We start from the raw sequence: 17,636 nt of genomic DNA, 5'->3' as shown, positions 1-17,636 counted from the left end.
CTAATAAAAGAGGTGAAGGACCTATACAAAGACAATTATGAAACCCTGAGAAAAGAAACAGCAGAAAACATTAACAAATGGAAGAGCATACAATGCTCATGGCTAGGAAGAATCAACATTTTAAGATGTCCATACTTTCCAAAACAATCTACAAATTCAATGCAATCCCTATTCAAAGACCAACAGCATACTTTGAAGAACTGGAAAAAACAGTTCTTTGTTTAATATGGAACCAAAAAAACCCCATATAGCCAAGGCAATTCTTAGTAATAAAAACAAAGCTACAGACATCACCATACCAGACTTGAGGCTACATTACAAGTCCATAGTGATCAAAGTAGCATAGTATTAGCATGAATAGAGAGACAGACATCTGGAGCCAGAAAAAAAAAGTATGTAATGTTCCAAAATATTAGTATTTCTGGATCTTACTGAGCAATAAACTTCAACCTGAATAAGTCAAAATGGAGTGGGGAAAGAATTATACAACCTTTGTGGTGTTTCTTAATTTAAAAACAAACACTTTTTTTGCATGTTTCACCTTAATAGTACAATGCAAACTTTAAAATAAATATGACATTTGAAGAGACTTACCGATTCTATTTCAGCCAGTTTTGGGGAAAGAAGAAACACAATAGGAGGTAGTAGTTGCAAAGCATAGTGAAAAATATTGAATTCTTAGGGTTATAAAAAATAAATCAAATAATGTATTAGATACCCTTAGGTTTGAAAGAGGGAACTTTAAACTCAGCAAACTATGATGATATGACTGGAGAACAATGACACATTTATGGAGCTGCCAAGTGTTTTAAGATCTTTGTAAAACTTATTGTGAGAAAAGTATAAATTCTTTGCTTGACTGTAATTTCAGATTATGTATGTACACATAGCAGGAAAATAGTCATTTAAAATCTACTTAAGGTGGAAATTATATCTTCATTATATTATGACATAAAAGATATTGTTCATTTGTTTTAGGTGTCATAAAACTATATAGCGCATCAACTGAAAAAAAATCCAAGCTTTAGGCTATTTTTCTAATTTTCATCTTTTATGCACTCTAAGGCTATATATATAATTCATACATCCTCAAATAATTTCAAATTCTCATTATTTGAAGCCAAGGACTATGAATTTATGATCTACTAATATTTCATAATGCTTGCTACATCCCTGGAAAAAAGCATCAGATGCCTAAATTTAAGAAAATATTGCCAAAGAAGATAATGCATCCCCGTAAGCTTTTGAAATACTTACTTATACATTTTTCAATATTAGTCACCATATTTTGAATTTTTATTGAAAACTCCAATCTGTTGGGATCTATAAAGAGATTTGTAGGGAATTCTAAAAATCTAGGAGAGAAAACAATAGAAGCATATTTCACAAGAATACAGTAACTAACACATATAATTATAATTGTTATAATGTCTAATACTTACTCATCTTTCATATCTTTGCTCTCAAACTCAGTTGCAATTTCTGTGTCTATCAGAATTCAATGAAAGAAAAAGAGAATAAAATTGATTTATATTTACAACAAATAAATAATTAGTTGATAGATATCAGTGCTTTCCAAATATCATAATAACCTAAAGAGTTCATGTAAAGGGCAGTATTGAAGGAGCATAACCCAACTATAGACTCTGATTAAAGACAGCTGAAAACTAACATCCCAGGTCTTATTTATTTTGATGAAGTGGTGTTCATGCCCTTTCAGTAAGAAACTGTAATGTATATGTATTCAGATGAAAATGAATAATGGTGTTACACAAATTACAAACGATGTGTAAATTCATACTCTCTATAGCACTGTTTATCTTAAAGTTTATAAAACTCACAATCTATAAATTGATAATATGTGAACTATTAAAATTTTCCCCTCATTTGTATTTTCCAGCTCTTATTTCCCCATAATTTTTAATAGTCTCATTTGTCTTACCTGAAAGAATATATTCAAGTTTATGACTTAATTTTTGTGGTTTTTTGCCTCTGGGGAGAAATTCTTCCTTTGAATTATTTTGGGCACTACTGTCTTCATTTTTTGACATTTCATCTTTTTTAGACATTACAAATTTTTCAGGGCACTGGTCAGACTCATGAAAGTTCTCTTCAAAATTTTCTGGAGAATCATTCTCAGGAATTCTCAAGCATAGATTTATTTTAAATATTGGTGCAGATATTTTTCTCAAATCCTTTTCCACTTTAATTTCACTCAAAACCTAATTTAATAGATATGTTAGGGTGCCAGTGACAATATATAGCATGACATTTAATTTAGGATAATAACAACAAAAATCTTCAATGATAAATCATAGCTTATTTTAACATTGTATTATGATAAACCTGATGCTTGCATGTTAAAATAAGTAAATTAAATGTGAAATGACACATCATAATGAAGGAATTTCCCCCCAAAATCTGTGTAAATTGACATCAGTATGAATACATATTAATCACTTAGAGAATATTAAAAATACGAATTCTTAGGCCTTATACCCAGAGATTTTGAATTAAAAACCAGAGGCATCACTCGTAATCTTTCAAGGTTAAACAGGTTATTCTACTGCATGCCCAGGTTTAAGAACTACAAGTCAAAAATAAACTTTAAATCCATGACTATAGACCTAGTTCTTCATTTTAAAATATTTATACTAGTATAGTTATTCCCACAAGAAAAAAAAAAACCCAAGGTATAAATATCTTATTTACAAAATGTTGTAAATTGTTCTTAGGCTTTGTCTAGGCTTGAGTTTTCAATGTATTGATCCTTCATATCCCATAATCTGTTAGCTCTAGGCATCTATTGTATAATTACTGCTAAGTGTTTCTCAGTGTGATGATAGAACTCCAACCTCTAGTTCTAGTCATTTAACAAATAAAGGCAGTTAATTGTATAAATAAACTCCATTAGCAGCCCATGAAGCTGCTGGGAAAAAAGTGTGGGTGGATACTGAAGGTGGTACATAAGTCTTAAAAATTCACACAAACAGATACAAGTTTCAGTCTGGGATGATGAAAAATCTGTAGAAATGGAAAGTGGTGATGGTTGCATACCCTGTGAATGTACTTAATGCCACAGAATTATACAATTAAAAATTATTAAAATGGTAAATTTTATGTTTGCATGTTTTATCACAGTAAAAGAAAGTTCACACAGTTTCTTACAAATATATAGTATAACTGATTAGCTGTTTCTGAAAAATAATCTGTAATTGACTTTGTAAATGACTGGCCCTCAAGTCATATGGACTTTCTAATACAGTATCCAGTCACTCTGAAAATATAATTATAGTTACTATTTGATGTGTGCTTATCACATCGTAGGCACTACAGTTAAACAAGTTACCTTCCCCTCATCCTCATAACAACCCTAGGAAATAGAAATTGTTACTCACATTGTGTAACCAGTGTCAAGTGCCTTGTTTTGAAATTTTTCTATCAAGTTCTTATTATGAAATCATGACCTTTACCCTCCTTCTTTCCATCAGATACTCTGTTGCATAAGTTTGCCCTAACTATGTGCTTGTTCAGAAACTCAGTTTAGAGATTGAGTCTTGAAACAATTCAGATCCCCAGGGGATGATAGGGCCACCATTAATCTATAAATAAATGGCCTCTAGATGGTCCCGCAGTAGATTCATCTTGCGGAGCAACAATTCAAGAATAGTTATCAGGGCGAGTCAGTTGGAAGTTTGTGACTCCAAAGTCTATCATTATAGTATGAACCGGGGCTTAAAAATCTTTTCTTAGTAAAGAAATAATTTGGCAGTTTGCTTCTGTGCCAACAAGAATGAACGAGTAAATAGTCTGATTTCCTCTAGATTAAAAACTGCAAGAGAGAAATAGCCACGTCTAAGTCAAACTATAAATTCTGCAGCCTACAATGAGGGGTGGAGGAATGAGTAGGCAGCACCAATGACTACCAAATCTATGACTTTACTTCTTATTTCTCTCTTTTGAGACACAGATCTGTGAGTTCTGACCATTAAGTTCACAAACTCGTCATTAAAAAAGTGCTACACACCTCATTATAATCACTATGATCACCTTTGAAGTACTTCTCTTGGGAAACTATGCACTCATGCCAGCATCCAGTCTACCCTTCAAAAAAATTTTTGGAACTCTTTTTCTGGATATCAGAATTTCTACTATCTTACCCTTGATGTCCTGAATACCATTAAATGTCTGCCTTTTAATATTTCCTTTATCTTTAGGTAAAGAAAAAAAGTTACTGGGGCTAGAACAGGTGAGTAGGGAGGGTGTTCCAATAAAGCTACTTGTTTATTGTTGAAAAATTCCATCACAGACAGTGATATGTGAGCTAGAGCATTGTCTTGATGCAAAAGCCATACCTTTTTCATGCCAAGATTTTCCTGTTTCTCTATCGATGTTTACTTGGTTTGCTATGCTTTTCAGTTAGCTGATGATTCTCATGCACAATTCAACACACTTTTGGCAATATTTTCATCATTTTTGCTCATTACTGGCCACCCTGACCTCTCTTCATTGGTCACACTTTTTCTCCCCTCAGAAAAATATTTAATCCATTTGTACACCACTGTTTTCTTCATGACATTATTCCCATAAACTTGGACTAACATGTCTCTAATTTCACTTCCACTCAGCAAGACACTGTCACATGTTGATACAAACATAGTTGCAAGACACTGATACACCAAGGTTATGAAATCCTATAGTGTGGTTTGTACAGTGCAGCCAATGTAAGCACATGGTGACAAATTCATGGACTTAATTATCAGACCTCATATATGTGCAGCATCCTTATAGATATTTTCACCTGACTGCTCACAGATACTTCTGACTTAACATATCCCAAAATAAACCAATTATTTGTCTTATCTTGGCCTGGATATTAAGATGGACTCAAAAAAGCAGTGTGCACATATAGGCAAAAATGGGTCTAAATAAAAGGGCAAAGTATAGCAAGATGCCAAAACCTCAGTTGTTAGATAAAAATGGAATCAGGGACAGATAAAAATTTTACTGGGGTCACAGGATAGGTATATAACATCTAATTACCAGCAAACTGGAGAATAAGATTAGTGCTTATTGGACTCCCAGATATTTCATTTTCTTTGGCACTACTGTAAAGGGAATAGAGTCCTTGACTGTTTTTTCAGCTTGACTATTGTTGGTAAATATGAGTGCTCTATGTGCATATCACTTAATAAAAGGAAAAAAAAAGAATTAGTGCTGAATTTTAAAATATCAAAATTAAGAAGATGGCTGACTGGTAGCAACCCTCGGCAGAGGCTCCAGAGCAGAAGAAGAAAAACTGGACGGAATCAGACTCTATGAAGCCAAAGGTGGGGAGCTGAGCCAAGAAAGAAGTTCAGCAAGCTGTAACTCCAAGGAAGAGTATTCAAGAAAACAAATTTCAGTTACAAAGCCTGTTGACTAGAGGATGGGAGACCCCTTCCCCAAGCAGGAGGCCTATGTCATACTTTAAAGATCTGGAAAAAAAAAATAGTGCTTCATTTTATATGGAATCAGAAAAATTATTAAATAGCCAAGATATTATTCAGAAATAAAAACAAATCAGGAAGAATCATGCTACCAGACATCATCCTATACTATAAATTTATAGTGATTAAAACAGCATGGTACTGGCACAAAAATAGAGAGGTAGATGTATGGCACAGAATAGAAAATCAAGAGATGAACCCAGACAATTAGCATCATTTGATCTTTGATGAGCCTATCAAAAACATAAATTGGGGGAAAGATTCCCTATTTAACAAATGGTGGTGGGTGAATTAGCTGGCGACTTGTAGAAGACTGAAACTGGACCCACATCTTTCACCATTAACAAAAATTGACTCTCACTGGATAAGTGATTTAAACTTAAGACGTGAAACTATAAAGATTCTTGGAGAGAGTGAGAGGAAACACTTGAAGAAATTGGCCTGGGAGAATACTTTATGAGGAGGGCAATTAAAGCAACACTGAATATACATTACTGGGATTTGATCAAACTAAAAAGCTTCTGTACAGCCAAGAACATAGTAAGTAAAGCAAACAGACAGCCCTCAGAATGGAAGAAGATATTTTCAGGTTATGTTTCTGATAAAGGTATGGTAACCAAATCCACAGAGAATTCAAACTTATTAATAAGAAAACAACAAGTGATTCAATTTCATTGTGGGCAAGAGACTTGAACAAAAGCTTCTCTGAAGCACACAGGCGCATGGGCTACAGGCACGTGAAAAAATGTTCATCATCTTTAATCATCAGAGAAATGCAAATCAAAATCACTTTGAAATATCATCTAACTCCAGTAAGAGTAGCCCACATTTCCAAATCCAAAACTACAGACATTGGCATGGCTGTGGAGAAAAGGGAACACTTCTGCACTGCTGGTGGAAATGTAAGTTAATATGTTCCTTTTGGAAAGAAGTTTGGAGAACACTTAGGGATTTAAAGGTAAACCTGCCATTCAATCCTGCAAGTCCTCTACTAGGTGTATATCCAAAAAACCAAAAATCACTTTGCAACAAAGATATTTGCACCAGATTGTTTTTTGCAGTTCAATTCATAACTGGCAAGTCACAGAAGAAGCCCAAGTGCCCATAGACACATGAATGGATTAATAAATTGTGGCATATGTATACTATGGAATATTATGCAGCCTTAAAAAAGATGGAGACTTTACCTCTTTTATGTTTACATGGATGGAGCTGGAACATATTCTTCTTAGTAAAGTATCTCAAGAATGGAAGAAAAAGCATCCAGTATACTCAGTACCATTATGAAACCAATTTATAATCACCCACACTTTCATATGAAAGATAAAACACAACTATAGCCCAAGATGAAGGAGGGACGAGGAGGGAGATGGGAGGGGACTGGAGATGTTGGACGTAGGGAGGGTAAACAGTGGGACCACACCTGTAGTGCATATTGCAAGGGTACATGTCAAATCTATTAAGTGTAGAGTATAAATTTCTTAACACAATAACTAAGTAAGTGAGGCAAAGGCTATGTTAACCAGTTTGATGTAAGCATCTCAAATTGTATATGAAATAAGCACATTGTACCCCATAAATGCATTAATGTATAAAAAAAGATGTAAACCAGTATCATATATTACATTGTTTGAAATACCAAAAAATAAAAAATAAAAAATGCTTAATCAAATTAGTAATAAGAGAAATGCAAGTTAAAACCTCAGTAAAATGCCATTTCACAACTAATTGCCAAGGACATTAAAAATTGATTAGAATTGGTGAGGATATGGAACAATAAAAAGAAAGTATATTAAAGGTCACTTAAATTGCTATAGTCATTTTGGAAAAATAATTTCATATTATGTGGTACAGTTAAATGCACCTTTTTTACCCAGAAATTACATTCCTTTGCAATATATAAACATATAAATAGTAACATATTTTCATATATACCATAGGAGACATAGTCAAGAATATACACAGCAGAACTGTATGTAATAGCAAAAACAAAAACTGAAACCAACCTAAATGTCTATTAACTGCAGAAAAGGAAAATAAATTGCTTCATCAAGAAGTGATAATAGGAGGCACTGACAACTTTTAAGCTTTGCGAAGCCTATGTGGACATTTGCTTATTCTTGCATGTGTGATAGACTTTATAAATGTAATGTATGTATATTGTACAAAGTTTAGACAACATAGAAAGGTATATGTAAGAAAACAAAAATTTTACCCAAGAGTATATTACCATAGATAACCACTGTTAATATTTTTGTGCATGTATTTCCAGACTTCAAACTATGGAATTATGTGTATTCATTTTTACTAAAGCATGTAAACATTTTCCTTTGTTACCAAATCTAGCTAAAATACTTTTTAAAGGAAAAATATGTATGAAGTACATATTATACAGTGATTATACAATACTATCTCATGAAAACACTACTTTTACCAACAGAACAAGCACTTATGACATAAAGTTTAAATCTCAAGAAAATAACACTTGGAGGAGAACAATTCTTCATGGAAAGAAAAGACTTCCTTACATAGTTTCTTTGAAATTTTTCCAAGGTTTTCATATTTAGCTTCTGTCACTTTTAAGTTAAGAACATAATCAACAAAAGTGCTTGCACAAAAGCAAAGAGAGTTCTATTAATAATACAGTAGTGGAAGAAGTAGGAAGTGGTTGCTACTTTTAGACTGGATTGCCTTCTCTGACCATTTCTATGTAAAATAAAATAGAGTATAATTCTGTGGTCTCCTCTCTTGTTCATTTTTCTTCACAGTACGTACTCATCACTTACTTCATTTATTTGTCTCCTCTGATACAATATAAGCTCAAAAAGGTCAGGGAATTTTTTTTGCTGACTGCTATATTTCAGTCCTTGGTTCACTGTCTGGGACATAATAATTACTCAATAATTACATGCCAAATGAATGCACAAATTAACCAAATGAGATAGATGTTATCATCTAACTAGCACCTATGGGGGGGAGGAAATGTGAATACTAACTATAAAATTATACTTTAAATTTCAAAATATATTCATTTTACATCAAAAAAATCTTTGTTTTTCTTCAAAGAGCATTTTACCTCATTAACATCAGCGTGTGTTTTTACTTCCAATGTTGGAACACGAGTTGCACGTGAATTTGAAATATTACCAAGTTCTCCCAAATCATTTGTCATCTTTTCAGTTGTAAAAAAGTTGTCCTTGGTTATTGCTCTAAATTGAGAAGGAAAAAAATAACTTTAGAAAAATCATATATCTCACTAATATTTAAAAAATATAAAGAATTCTTACAACTGAACAAAAAAAACAACCCAACTAATAAGGTAGGTAAAGGACTTGACTAGACATTTCTCTAAAGAATATATACGTTGAATTGTGTGTGAAAACACCACCCTGTACCCTAGAAGTGCATTAATGTACACAGTTACCATTCAATAAAAAAATAAATAAATAAAGAATATATACAAATGGACAATAAGCACAAGAAAAGATGTTTAATGTCACTAGTCATTAGAGAAATGCAAATCAAAATTACAATGCAATAATGTATTAGTTTATGCTAATTAGGATAGCTATTATTCTTTTTAAAAACAGAAAATAATAAATGTTTATGAGGATTGGAACCCTGGTGTACTGCTGGTAGAAAGTAAAAATGTACAGCTACTGTGGAAAACAGTACGATAGTTCTCATGTCAAATATAGAATTACCAAGTAATCCAGCAATTGCACTGGAAAGAACAGAAAGCTAGGACCCAAAAAGATATTTGCACTCCATTTTGTAGCAGCATTATCCACAATAGCCAAACGGTACAGTCAAAACATTCATCACTAGATGAATGCATAAACAAGATGTGGTATATTCATGGAATGGAATATTATTTAGCTTTAAAAAGGAGTGAAATTTGGCCATAGTGGTCAAAACAGCATGGCACTGACACAAAATTAGAAACATAGACGTTTGGAATTGAATAGAAAACCAGGAAATAAAACTATCATCTTATAGCCACCTAATCTTTGATAAACCAAACAAGAACATACACTGGGGGAAAGAACACCTATTCAATAAATGGTGCTGGGAGAACTGGATATCCACATGTAAAAGACTGAAACTGGACCCGCAGCTTTCTTCACTCACAAAAATTGATTCAAGATGTATGAAAGACCTGAATTTAAGGCATGAAATGATAAAAATCCTCAAAGAAAGCATGGGAAAAACACTGGAAGATATCAGCCTGGGGAAAGACTTTATGAAGAAGACTTCCATGGCAATTGCAACAACAAAAATAAACAAATGGGACTTAATTAAACTGAAAAGCTTCTGCACAGCTAAGGAGACAACAACCAAAGCAAATACACAACCTACATAATGGGAAAGGATATTTGCGTATTTTGAATCAGACCAAAGCTTGATAACTAGGATCTACAGAGAACTCAAATTAATTCACATATATCAATGGGCAAGAGACATGAATAGACCCTTCTCTAAAGAAGACAGATGAATGGCTAGCAAACATATGAAAAAATGCTCATCATCCCTAATTATTACAGGAATGCAAATCAAAACCACCCTGAGATATTATCTAACCCCAGCGAGAATGGCCCACATCACAAAATCTCAAAACTGCAGATGCTGATGTGGATGTGGAGAGAAAGAAACACTTTTACACTGTTGGTGGGACTGCAAACTAATAGAAGCTTTTGGGAAGGAAGTATGGATAACTCTCCAAAAACTCAAACTAGACCTCCCATTTGCTCCTACAGTCCCATTACTGGGCATCTGCCCAAAAGAAAAAAAATCATTTTACCATAAGGATATTTGCACTAGACTGATTACAGCTCAATTTACAACTGCCAAAATGTGGAAATAGCCTAAATGCCCACCAACCCAGGAATGGAATTAACAAGCTGTGGTATATATATGCCATGGAATACTATTTAGTCATTAAAAAAGATAGAGACTTCTCATCCTTTGTATTAACTGGATGGAAATGGAGAACATTATTCTTAGTAAATCATCACAAGAATGGAGAAGCAAGAATCCTATGTACTCAATTATCATATGAGGACACTTGATGACCTCATACGTGGTGGGGGGTGGGGGAAGAAGACAGCAGAGAGAGGGAAGGAGGGATGGGGTCATGGGTCATGACACACCTTTTGGGGGAGGGACACAATTAAAAGAGGGACTTTACCTAACAAATGCAAAGAATATATTCTGGTTCTTTGTAGCCTCAATGAATCCCCAACAATAAAAAAATAAAATAGATACATTAGAAAGCTAATGCAGGCTCGGCACCTGTGGCTCAAGTGGCTAAGGCACCAGCCACATACATCTAAAGTGGCAGGTTTGAATCCAGCCCGGGCTGCCAAACAACGATGGGTGCAACCAAAAAAAAAAAAAATAGCCAGGCATTGTGGCAGGCGCTGGTGGTCCCAGCTACTTGGGAGGCGGAGGCAGGAGACTCGCTTGAGCCCAGGAGTTGGAGGTTGCTGTGAGCTGTGATGCCATGGCACTCTACCCAGACAGCTTGAGGCTCTGTCTCAAAAAAAAAAAAAAGAAAGAAAGCTAATGCAAAAATACACACAAAAATAAAAAGGAGTGAAATTCAGATACATGCTATAATGTCAACCTAATTTCCATTATGCTAAATGAAATAAGTCAGAAACAAAGGCACAAACATTGTATAAATCCAAGTATATGAGGTACTTAAATATGTAAATCTATAGAAACAGAAAGTTACCATGGCTAGAGGCAGAGACGGTAATGGGTTGATACATAGTATTCATTGTTAATGAGTACAAAGCTTCCATTTGGAGTGATGAAAAAGTTCCGGAAATGGATAGTGTTGATGGTTGCACAACACTGTGAATGGACTTAATGCCACTGAATTGCACACTTACAAATGGATAAAATTATTTTATATTATGTATAATTTACTACTATAAAATTATGTCTCATTTCATGAGGATGAGGAACAGCAGGAAGTGAAAATAATTGAGGAGAAAGCCTACATATTTTATGAAAAGTTATATACACTAGATAGGAAAATCACTATATAGTTGTATTCCATGTAAGTTAAAGTCCTGGCACTGGTTCAAACCAGTTATAAGGCCTTAGTGTTATCGATTCAGTAATAATTAGAGAAACAGAATAGATTATCTTTAATATTTTTGAATTCATTTTTTTCAGCTCTCTAGTTATGATAATGAAAGTTTGATTTGACTAAAATGATATTGCTAAATTTGGGTGGTTTTGACAAATTATAAAGTATTCCACCGCCTGAATTAACATTCCATGTTTCACAAGATACTGTGGATAGATTCAGTTGTGGAAAATAAGAAAATGCTTTGTTTTCAACAGCAGTATTTAAATAGAAGATAAAAATATTTTTCAAATAGTTTCTTAGTTGGAGAAATATTCAATAGATATTTCTTGCAATTAACTCAGATTCCAATTGGACCTCGTAGCTCCTTCCATAATCATTTTCATGTATCTTGAAGATGTAGCTCTGAATTTGGAAGTCACAGTACATCTATGTATAGGGTTGTCATATTTAGCAAATAAAGAACACCTAGTAAAAACTGAATTTCAAATAAACAATGAATAATTTTTAGTATAGGTAATAGTTGATACATACTTATATAAAGAAGTATTTGCTATTTATCTGAAATTCAAATTATATGGAGAATCCTGTATTTTTTATGGCAACCAGACCAATGCAGAAGGGGAGAGGGAGGGGAGGGGAGAGGGGAGGGTGGGGGAAGAGAATGATATTGTGGGGATCACGCCTATGATTTATCCTATTAAGGTACATGTGAATTTGTCTAAAGGTCGAATATAAATGTCTTACAACAATTATGAGAAAGACATGATGGCTATGTTAACCAGTTGGATGAGAGTTTTTCAAATTGTATATGGAAGCAACACACTGTATCCTATGATAGAATTAATGTACACAATTATGATCTAATAAAAAAATTTTTTAAAAGTTTAGAAATTTTTCTTAAATGTTATAGACAATATAAGTATTACTAAATAATAGGTTTAGGTAATTGCAAAAAAGTAAATAAAGTCTTCTACAGGAAGAATTTTCAAATCCTAGATTAAATTATTATATATTTCCTCCATAAATGGCAATATATTAAGAAATTATTACTAAAAATTACTTTTCTAAGTAAAAAAGTGGTTTACCTCATGAGATCTTCATTCTTTTTTTCCATTGAAAATGGAATTTTAGCAGAATCATTAAATAATTCCAAAAGTAGTGTGATTGTAGCATTCATAAGTTGTCGAATGAGTTCTTGAAATATGTAGTCAACCAGCATCACAAACCTGACATTTTTTTCTAATAAACGTCGATATTTAGGAAGCTTGAAATGTGTTGTATCATCTGAATGTTTTGACTCAAAATATTCCTTGATTCCTTTCTTTTCTGCAACCTACAATTTGATAAACAATTGAGAACAAGTGATAATTTCCTATGTTAATATATCATGATCTTTATGTTTTCTTACTTTAAATTTTTTAAATTATTATGGGTACGTGATAGTTATATATGTTAATAAGGTGATATTATGTTAAACATGTGATCTTTTGATACAGGCATATAATGAATATTAATCAAAGCAGAATAATTTGAGTATCCATCACCACAAGAATTTGTCATTTCCTTGGGTTAGGAATATTCCAATTTCACTCTTTTGGTTATTTTAAAGCAGAGGTGCCCAAACTTTCTTTTTCTCTGTAATGCATTGGAAAAATAGAAGCTGTCTTGGCATACATGGGTTAACATTTAGCTCTCTCCACTTATGAGTGAGAACACATGAGATTTGTCTTTCTGTGCTTGGCTTATTTCACTCAACACAATGTTCTTCAGCTCCATCATTGGAACTAATTACAGCATTTCATTCTTTTTCATGGCTGAATAATATGTGTATTCTATTGTGTCTGTGCTATATATTTTTATCTATTCATCTGCTGCTGGATACTTAGGTTGATTCCAAAATCTTGGCTATTGTGCATAGTGCTGCTATAAACATAGAAGAGCAGGTATCTTTTGAATACACTGATTTCATTTCCTTGGAGTAATTAGCAGTGAGACTGCTGGGTGACATGATAGTTCTATTTTTACCTTTTGAACATACTATCCTTCATAGTGGCTGCATTAATTGATATTCCCACAAATAGTCTGTGAAGGTTTGAAGGTTTCCTTTCACCATATCTTGTAGCATTCATTACTCCCTGGTTTCTTTTTTTCTTTTGAGATGGAGCCTCAAGCTATCCCCCTGGGTAGAGTGCCATGGCATCATGCTCACAGCAACCTCCAACTCCTGGGCTCAAGTGAGTCTCCTGCCTCAGCCGCCCAAGTAACTGGGACTACAGGCGCCCTCCACAATGCCTGGCCATTTTTTGGTTGCAGCCATCATTGTTGTTTGGCGGGCCCGGGCTGGGGATTCGAACCCGCCACCTTAGGTGTATGTGGCTGGCACCTTAGCCACTTGAGCCACAGGCACCGAGCCTCTTTTTTTTTTAAGTCATATATACACAGATCATGAATACATTTAAGCCTTTGTGGGATTCAATATATTGATTATTTGTTCAAATCGGAGTGCTTACATCCTACTAATTAACATAGCTTTCACCTCATTTACTACTTACTCCCTGGTTTCTTGAAAAGAGCTATTATAACTGGGGTGAGGTGACATCTCATTGTAGTTTTGATTTGCATTTCTCTAATGACTAAGGAGGTTGAGCATTTTTTTAATATACCTGTTTGCCATTTGTGTCTCTTCTTTTGAGAAATTCTAGTTTACAGTATTTTTAGTAGCCTGAGTAACATACTGGAACTCAACAACAATTTTCATAAAACTTCACTTCATGTTTTCACTATATTTAAACATCAAACAAAAAGAACACAATTTATGTGTGCTGGGGCCTATGAAGTTTGGTGCCTCACTTATAAGCAAATAATAAGTTTTGAAAATCAAACAAGGAAATACATACAAATAAATATCTACATGTTCCTACACAGAGGGACCTTCTTCAAATACATTGTATTTTACCAAAAGAGGAGGGTAAATCTAAATGTAAAGCTTCCTAAAACCAGGCACAGTACGTTTACCTCCATCACCCTGGCTTTCTACTTATTCAAAAGAATCTAACCATAGTTGGTACTGTTGTCAGTGATAAAAGGGATTTGCCTCTAGAACTCAGGCGAGCATTAATGAAAAACTCTCCACCCATACAAAAGATTTGCCTTCTCTCCCTATGTGACATTAGCAATTATGCCAAAGACAAGAAAGGTAGTTGTAGTACTTTCCACCCAACATGAAGATATGAAGGTGAAGATATGAAGGTAACAGATAACAAGAATAATCCAATTTTATAATGCTACTAAAGCAGGCGTTGATGTTCTTAATAAGTGAATGAGAATGTATTTCTGTCATTGAGGAACTCAGCATTGACCCCTCACAATTTTCTTCATCATTGACATTGTAGCAAATAATTTATATGTGATTTGTAAGGAAACAAACAGCCACTGGTCACAACTTCCTTCAAAGAAACAATCTGGAAGAAGATACTTATTGAAAGATTTCACAGGATGTCTCTGGGAAGAAAACATAAGAAGGTGTATCCAAAATGTGCATGGTCTCCACAAAATATCAATCAAGGACAAGGTGTGGTGATAAGAAGAACAGTTCATTTCACACCAAAAGGAAGAGTTATGAGACAAGCAGTGAAAAGCTTACCAAAAAGGGGGCATTGCTACCTTTGTCCCTGTGAAAGAGATTGGAAATAAATGAAGGCATGCAGTGAATGCAGCAAATACATTTGTCCCAGCCACACATTCAAAGAAAATATAATAAAAACAATATGTGGAGAATGTACAGCCACACATAAAAAGAAGAAAGTATAATGAAAAGAACATGCAGAGAATGTGATTAAAGTGTTGTTGGCTACTTGTACAATGATATATAAATTAATAGGTTTTCATGAAATTGAAAAAATAAATTTTTGCGGTACTGGCCATGTCTCTCTGGAAGAATGATTTACCAATGTAATGCTATTCTCTATTGATATAATATTTGCTTCAAAAAACTGGGCTAACAAAAAAAGATGGGGTAGCTCATACACCAATTAAGAGAGCAGTCACATTAGACCTGAAAAATAGAATACTAACTTTATTCATAATAAAGTAATATTTTTTCCACTGATATTACCCATGGCATGCTACTCCCAGCCTTACCTGCCTGAAGGACAAACTTATTTGCCTAAGCCTGAATTTAAATCCCTCCTTAAACCAACTGTGCCTACCTTTCCTGGATTCTCTCTCACTAAACACTAACAAACCTTTGTTTGTTTGTTTCTTTCCTTTTTTGGAGTGGGTTATGTTCTCCCAGGAGCTGCTATGAGATTTGAAAAACTTGTGTGCATAACGCATGGATTTATTTTTTAAGTAATAAGTGATGAAGCAGAGCCTATTAACTGTTCAAAATAAAGACTTTTATGAACATTTTTCAAAAAAATTAAATTTAAAGGTACAAATGTTTAGGTTACATTGTTTTCATTTATAAGGTAAAGCTCAAGTTATAGTTGAGCCCCTCACCCAGCAGGTGCGCTGAACGCCCTCACATTGTGCACATTAGGTGAGAAACCAATGTGCAACAATCACCCTCCTGCTGCACCCCTCCCCTCTCTCAGCTCTCTTCTTCCTCTTGCTAGATGATACTTGGGTTTTTCTTTCCTGTGGGTGAGTGGTTGTTTATGCATATATTGGTTTTATATTAGTATTGAGTACACTGGATACTTGTTTTTCCATTCTTGTGATATCATACTAAAAAGAATGTGTTTCAACTGCATCCAGGTAAACACAAAAGATGTAAAGTCTCCATCTTATGGCTGAATAGTACTCCATGGTATACTATATGACAGTTTGTTAATCCATTCATGGGGTGATGGGCACCTGGGTTGCTTCCATGTCTTGGCAATTGTGAATTGAGCTGCAATAAATATTCTAGTGCACATGTCCTTCTGGTAAAATCATTCTTTTTTTCTCCTGGTTAGATACCTAGTAATGGGATTGCAGGTCAACCTTTAGTTCTTTGAAAAGTCTCCGTATTTCTTTCTGTAGAGGTTGTATTAATTTGTAATCCCACCAATAGTACAAAAGTGTTCCCTTACCTCCATACCCTAGCTAGCATCTGCAGATTTAGGATTTTGTGATGTGAGCTAATCTCCTGGGATTAGGTGATATCTCAGAGTGCATTTCTCTGATGATTAGGGATGATGAGCATTTTTTCGTGTGTTTGTTGGCCATTCATCTGTTTGCTCTTTTTTAGTTGATTTAGTTCTCTGTAGATTCCAATTATTAGCCCTTTGTCAGATTTATAACAGGCTTCTCCCATTCTGAAGGCTGTTTGCTTCAGTTGTGGTACCATAAGCAGTGCAGAAAGTATTTAGCTTGATCATGTCCCATTTATTTATTTTTTGTGTTGCTACAATTGCCACGGGACTTTTTTTCCATAAAATCATTTTCCAGACTGATTTAATAGAGGTTTACCCACACTTTCTTCTAGAATTTTAGTTTCATGTCTTAAATTTAAGTCTTTTATTGAGTAAGAGTCAATTTTTGTGAGTGGTGAGAGGTACAGGTCCAATTTTAGTCTTCTACATGTGGTTAATAGTTCTCCCAGTACTTTGATTAGATAGAATTCTTTTCCCCAAAGTGTGCTTTTGTTGGGTTTATCAAAGATCAGATTATTATTATAAGGATGTTTCAAATACCACTGTGAAGGGTATTGTGCCTTTGATTTTATTCTCAGCTTGACTGCTATTGGCAAATATGAAAAAATCCCAAAATGTCACTATATTTCTTGATCACTTCTAAGAGTTTTGTGTTGAGTCCCTGGGGTTTTCCAGGTATAAAATATTGAATAAATTTTGTATTTCTGTGGTATCTGTTGTAATTTACCCTTTTGTTTCTTACTGAGGTTACTAGAGATGTTACTTTTCTGTTTCTGGTTAGTTTTGCCAAGGGTTTATCAATACTACAAAAAACTTTATTCCCAGAAATATGACAATCTGAAGGAAATCGACCAATACTTGGAAGCTCGCCACCTCCCAAGACTCAGCCAGAATGAAGTGGAAAAG

At 34.1% G+C, this 17,636-nt stretch overlaps 1 protein-coding gene across 1 annotated transcript in view; it reads right to left on the bottom strand.

Annotated features, from left to right (window-relative positions):
* Positions 1-17,636, bottom strand: part of DNAH14 (dynein axonemal heavy chain 14) — a 554,037-nt gene that overhangs the window by 463,685 nt on the left and 72,716 nt on the right. Inside the window, exons 10-14 of the mRNA XM_003791010.1 lie at positions 12,678-12,925; positions 8,566-8,698; positions 1,943-2,222; positions 1,443-1,488; positions 1,258-1,355 (exon numbers count right to left, since the gene is read on the bottom strand). Coding sequence (XP_003791058.1) covers positions 1,258-1,355; positions 1,443-1,488; positions 1,943-2,222; positions 8,566-8,698; positions 12,678-12,925 — 805 coding nt within the window. The remainder of the gene's footprint in view (positions 1-1,257; positions 1,356-1,442; positions 1,489-1,942; positions 2,223-8,565; positions 8,699-12,677; positions 12,926-17,636) is intronic.

Source organism: Otolemur garnettii, unplaced genomic scaffold, assembly GCF_000181295.1.
Source record: "Otolemur garnettii isolate 467f Iridium unplaced genomic scaffold, OtoGar3 scaffold00045, whole genome shotgun sequence".
In the NCBI taxonomy this organism is placed as follows: Eukaryota; Metazoa; Chordata; class Mammalia; order Primates; family Galagidae; genus Otolemur; species Otolemur garnettii.
The sequence above is the reverse complement of the archived record's forward strand: the minus strand, read 5'-3'. Positions and strand labels throughout refer to the sequence as shown.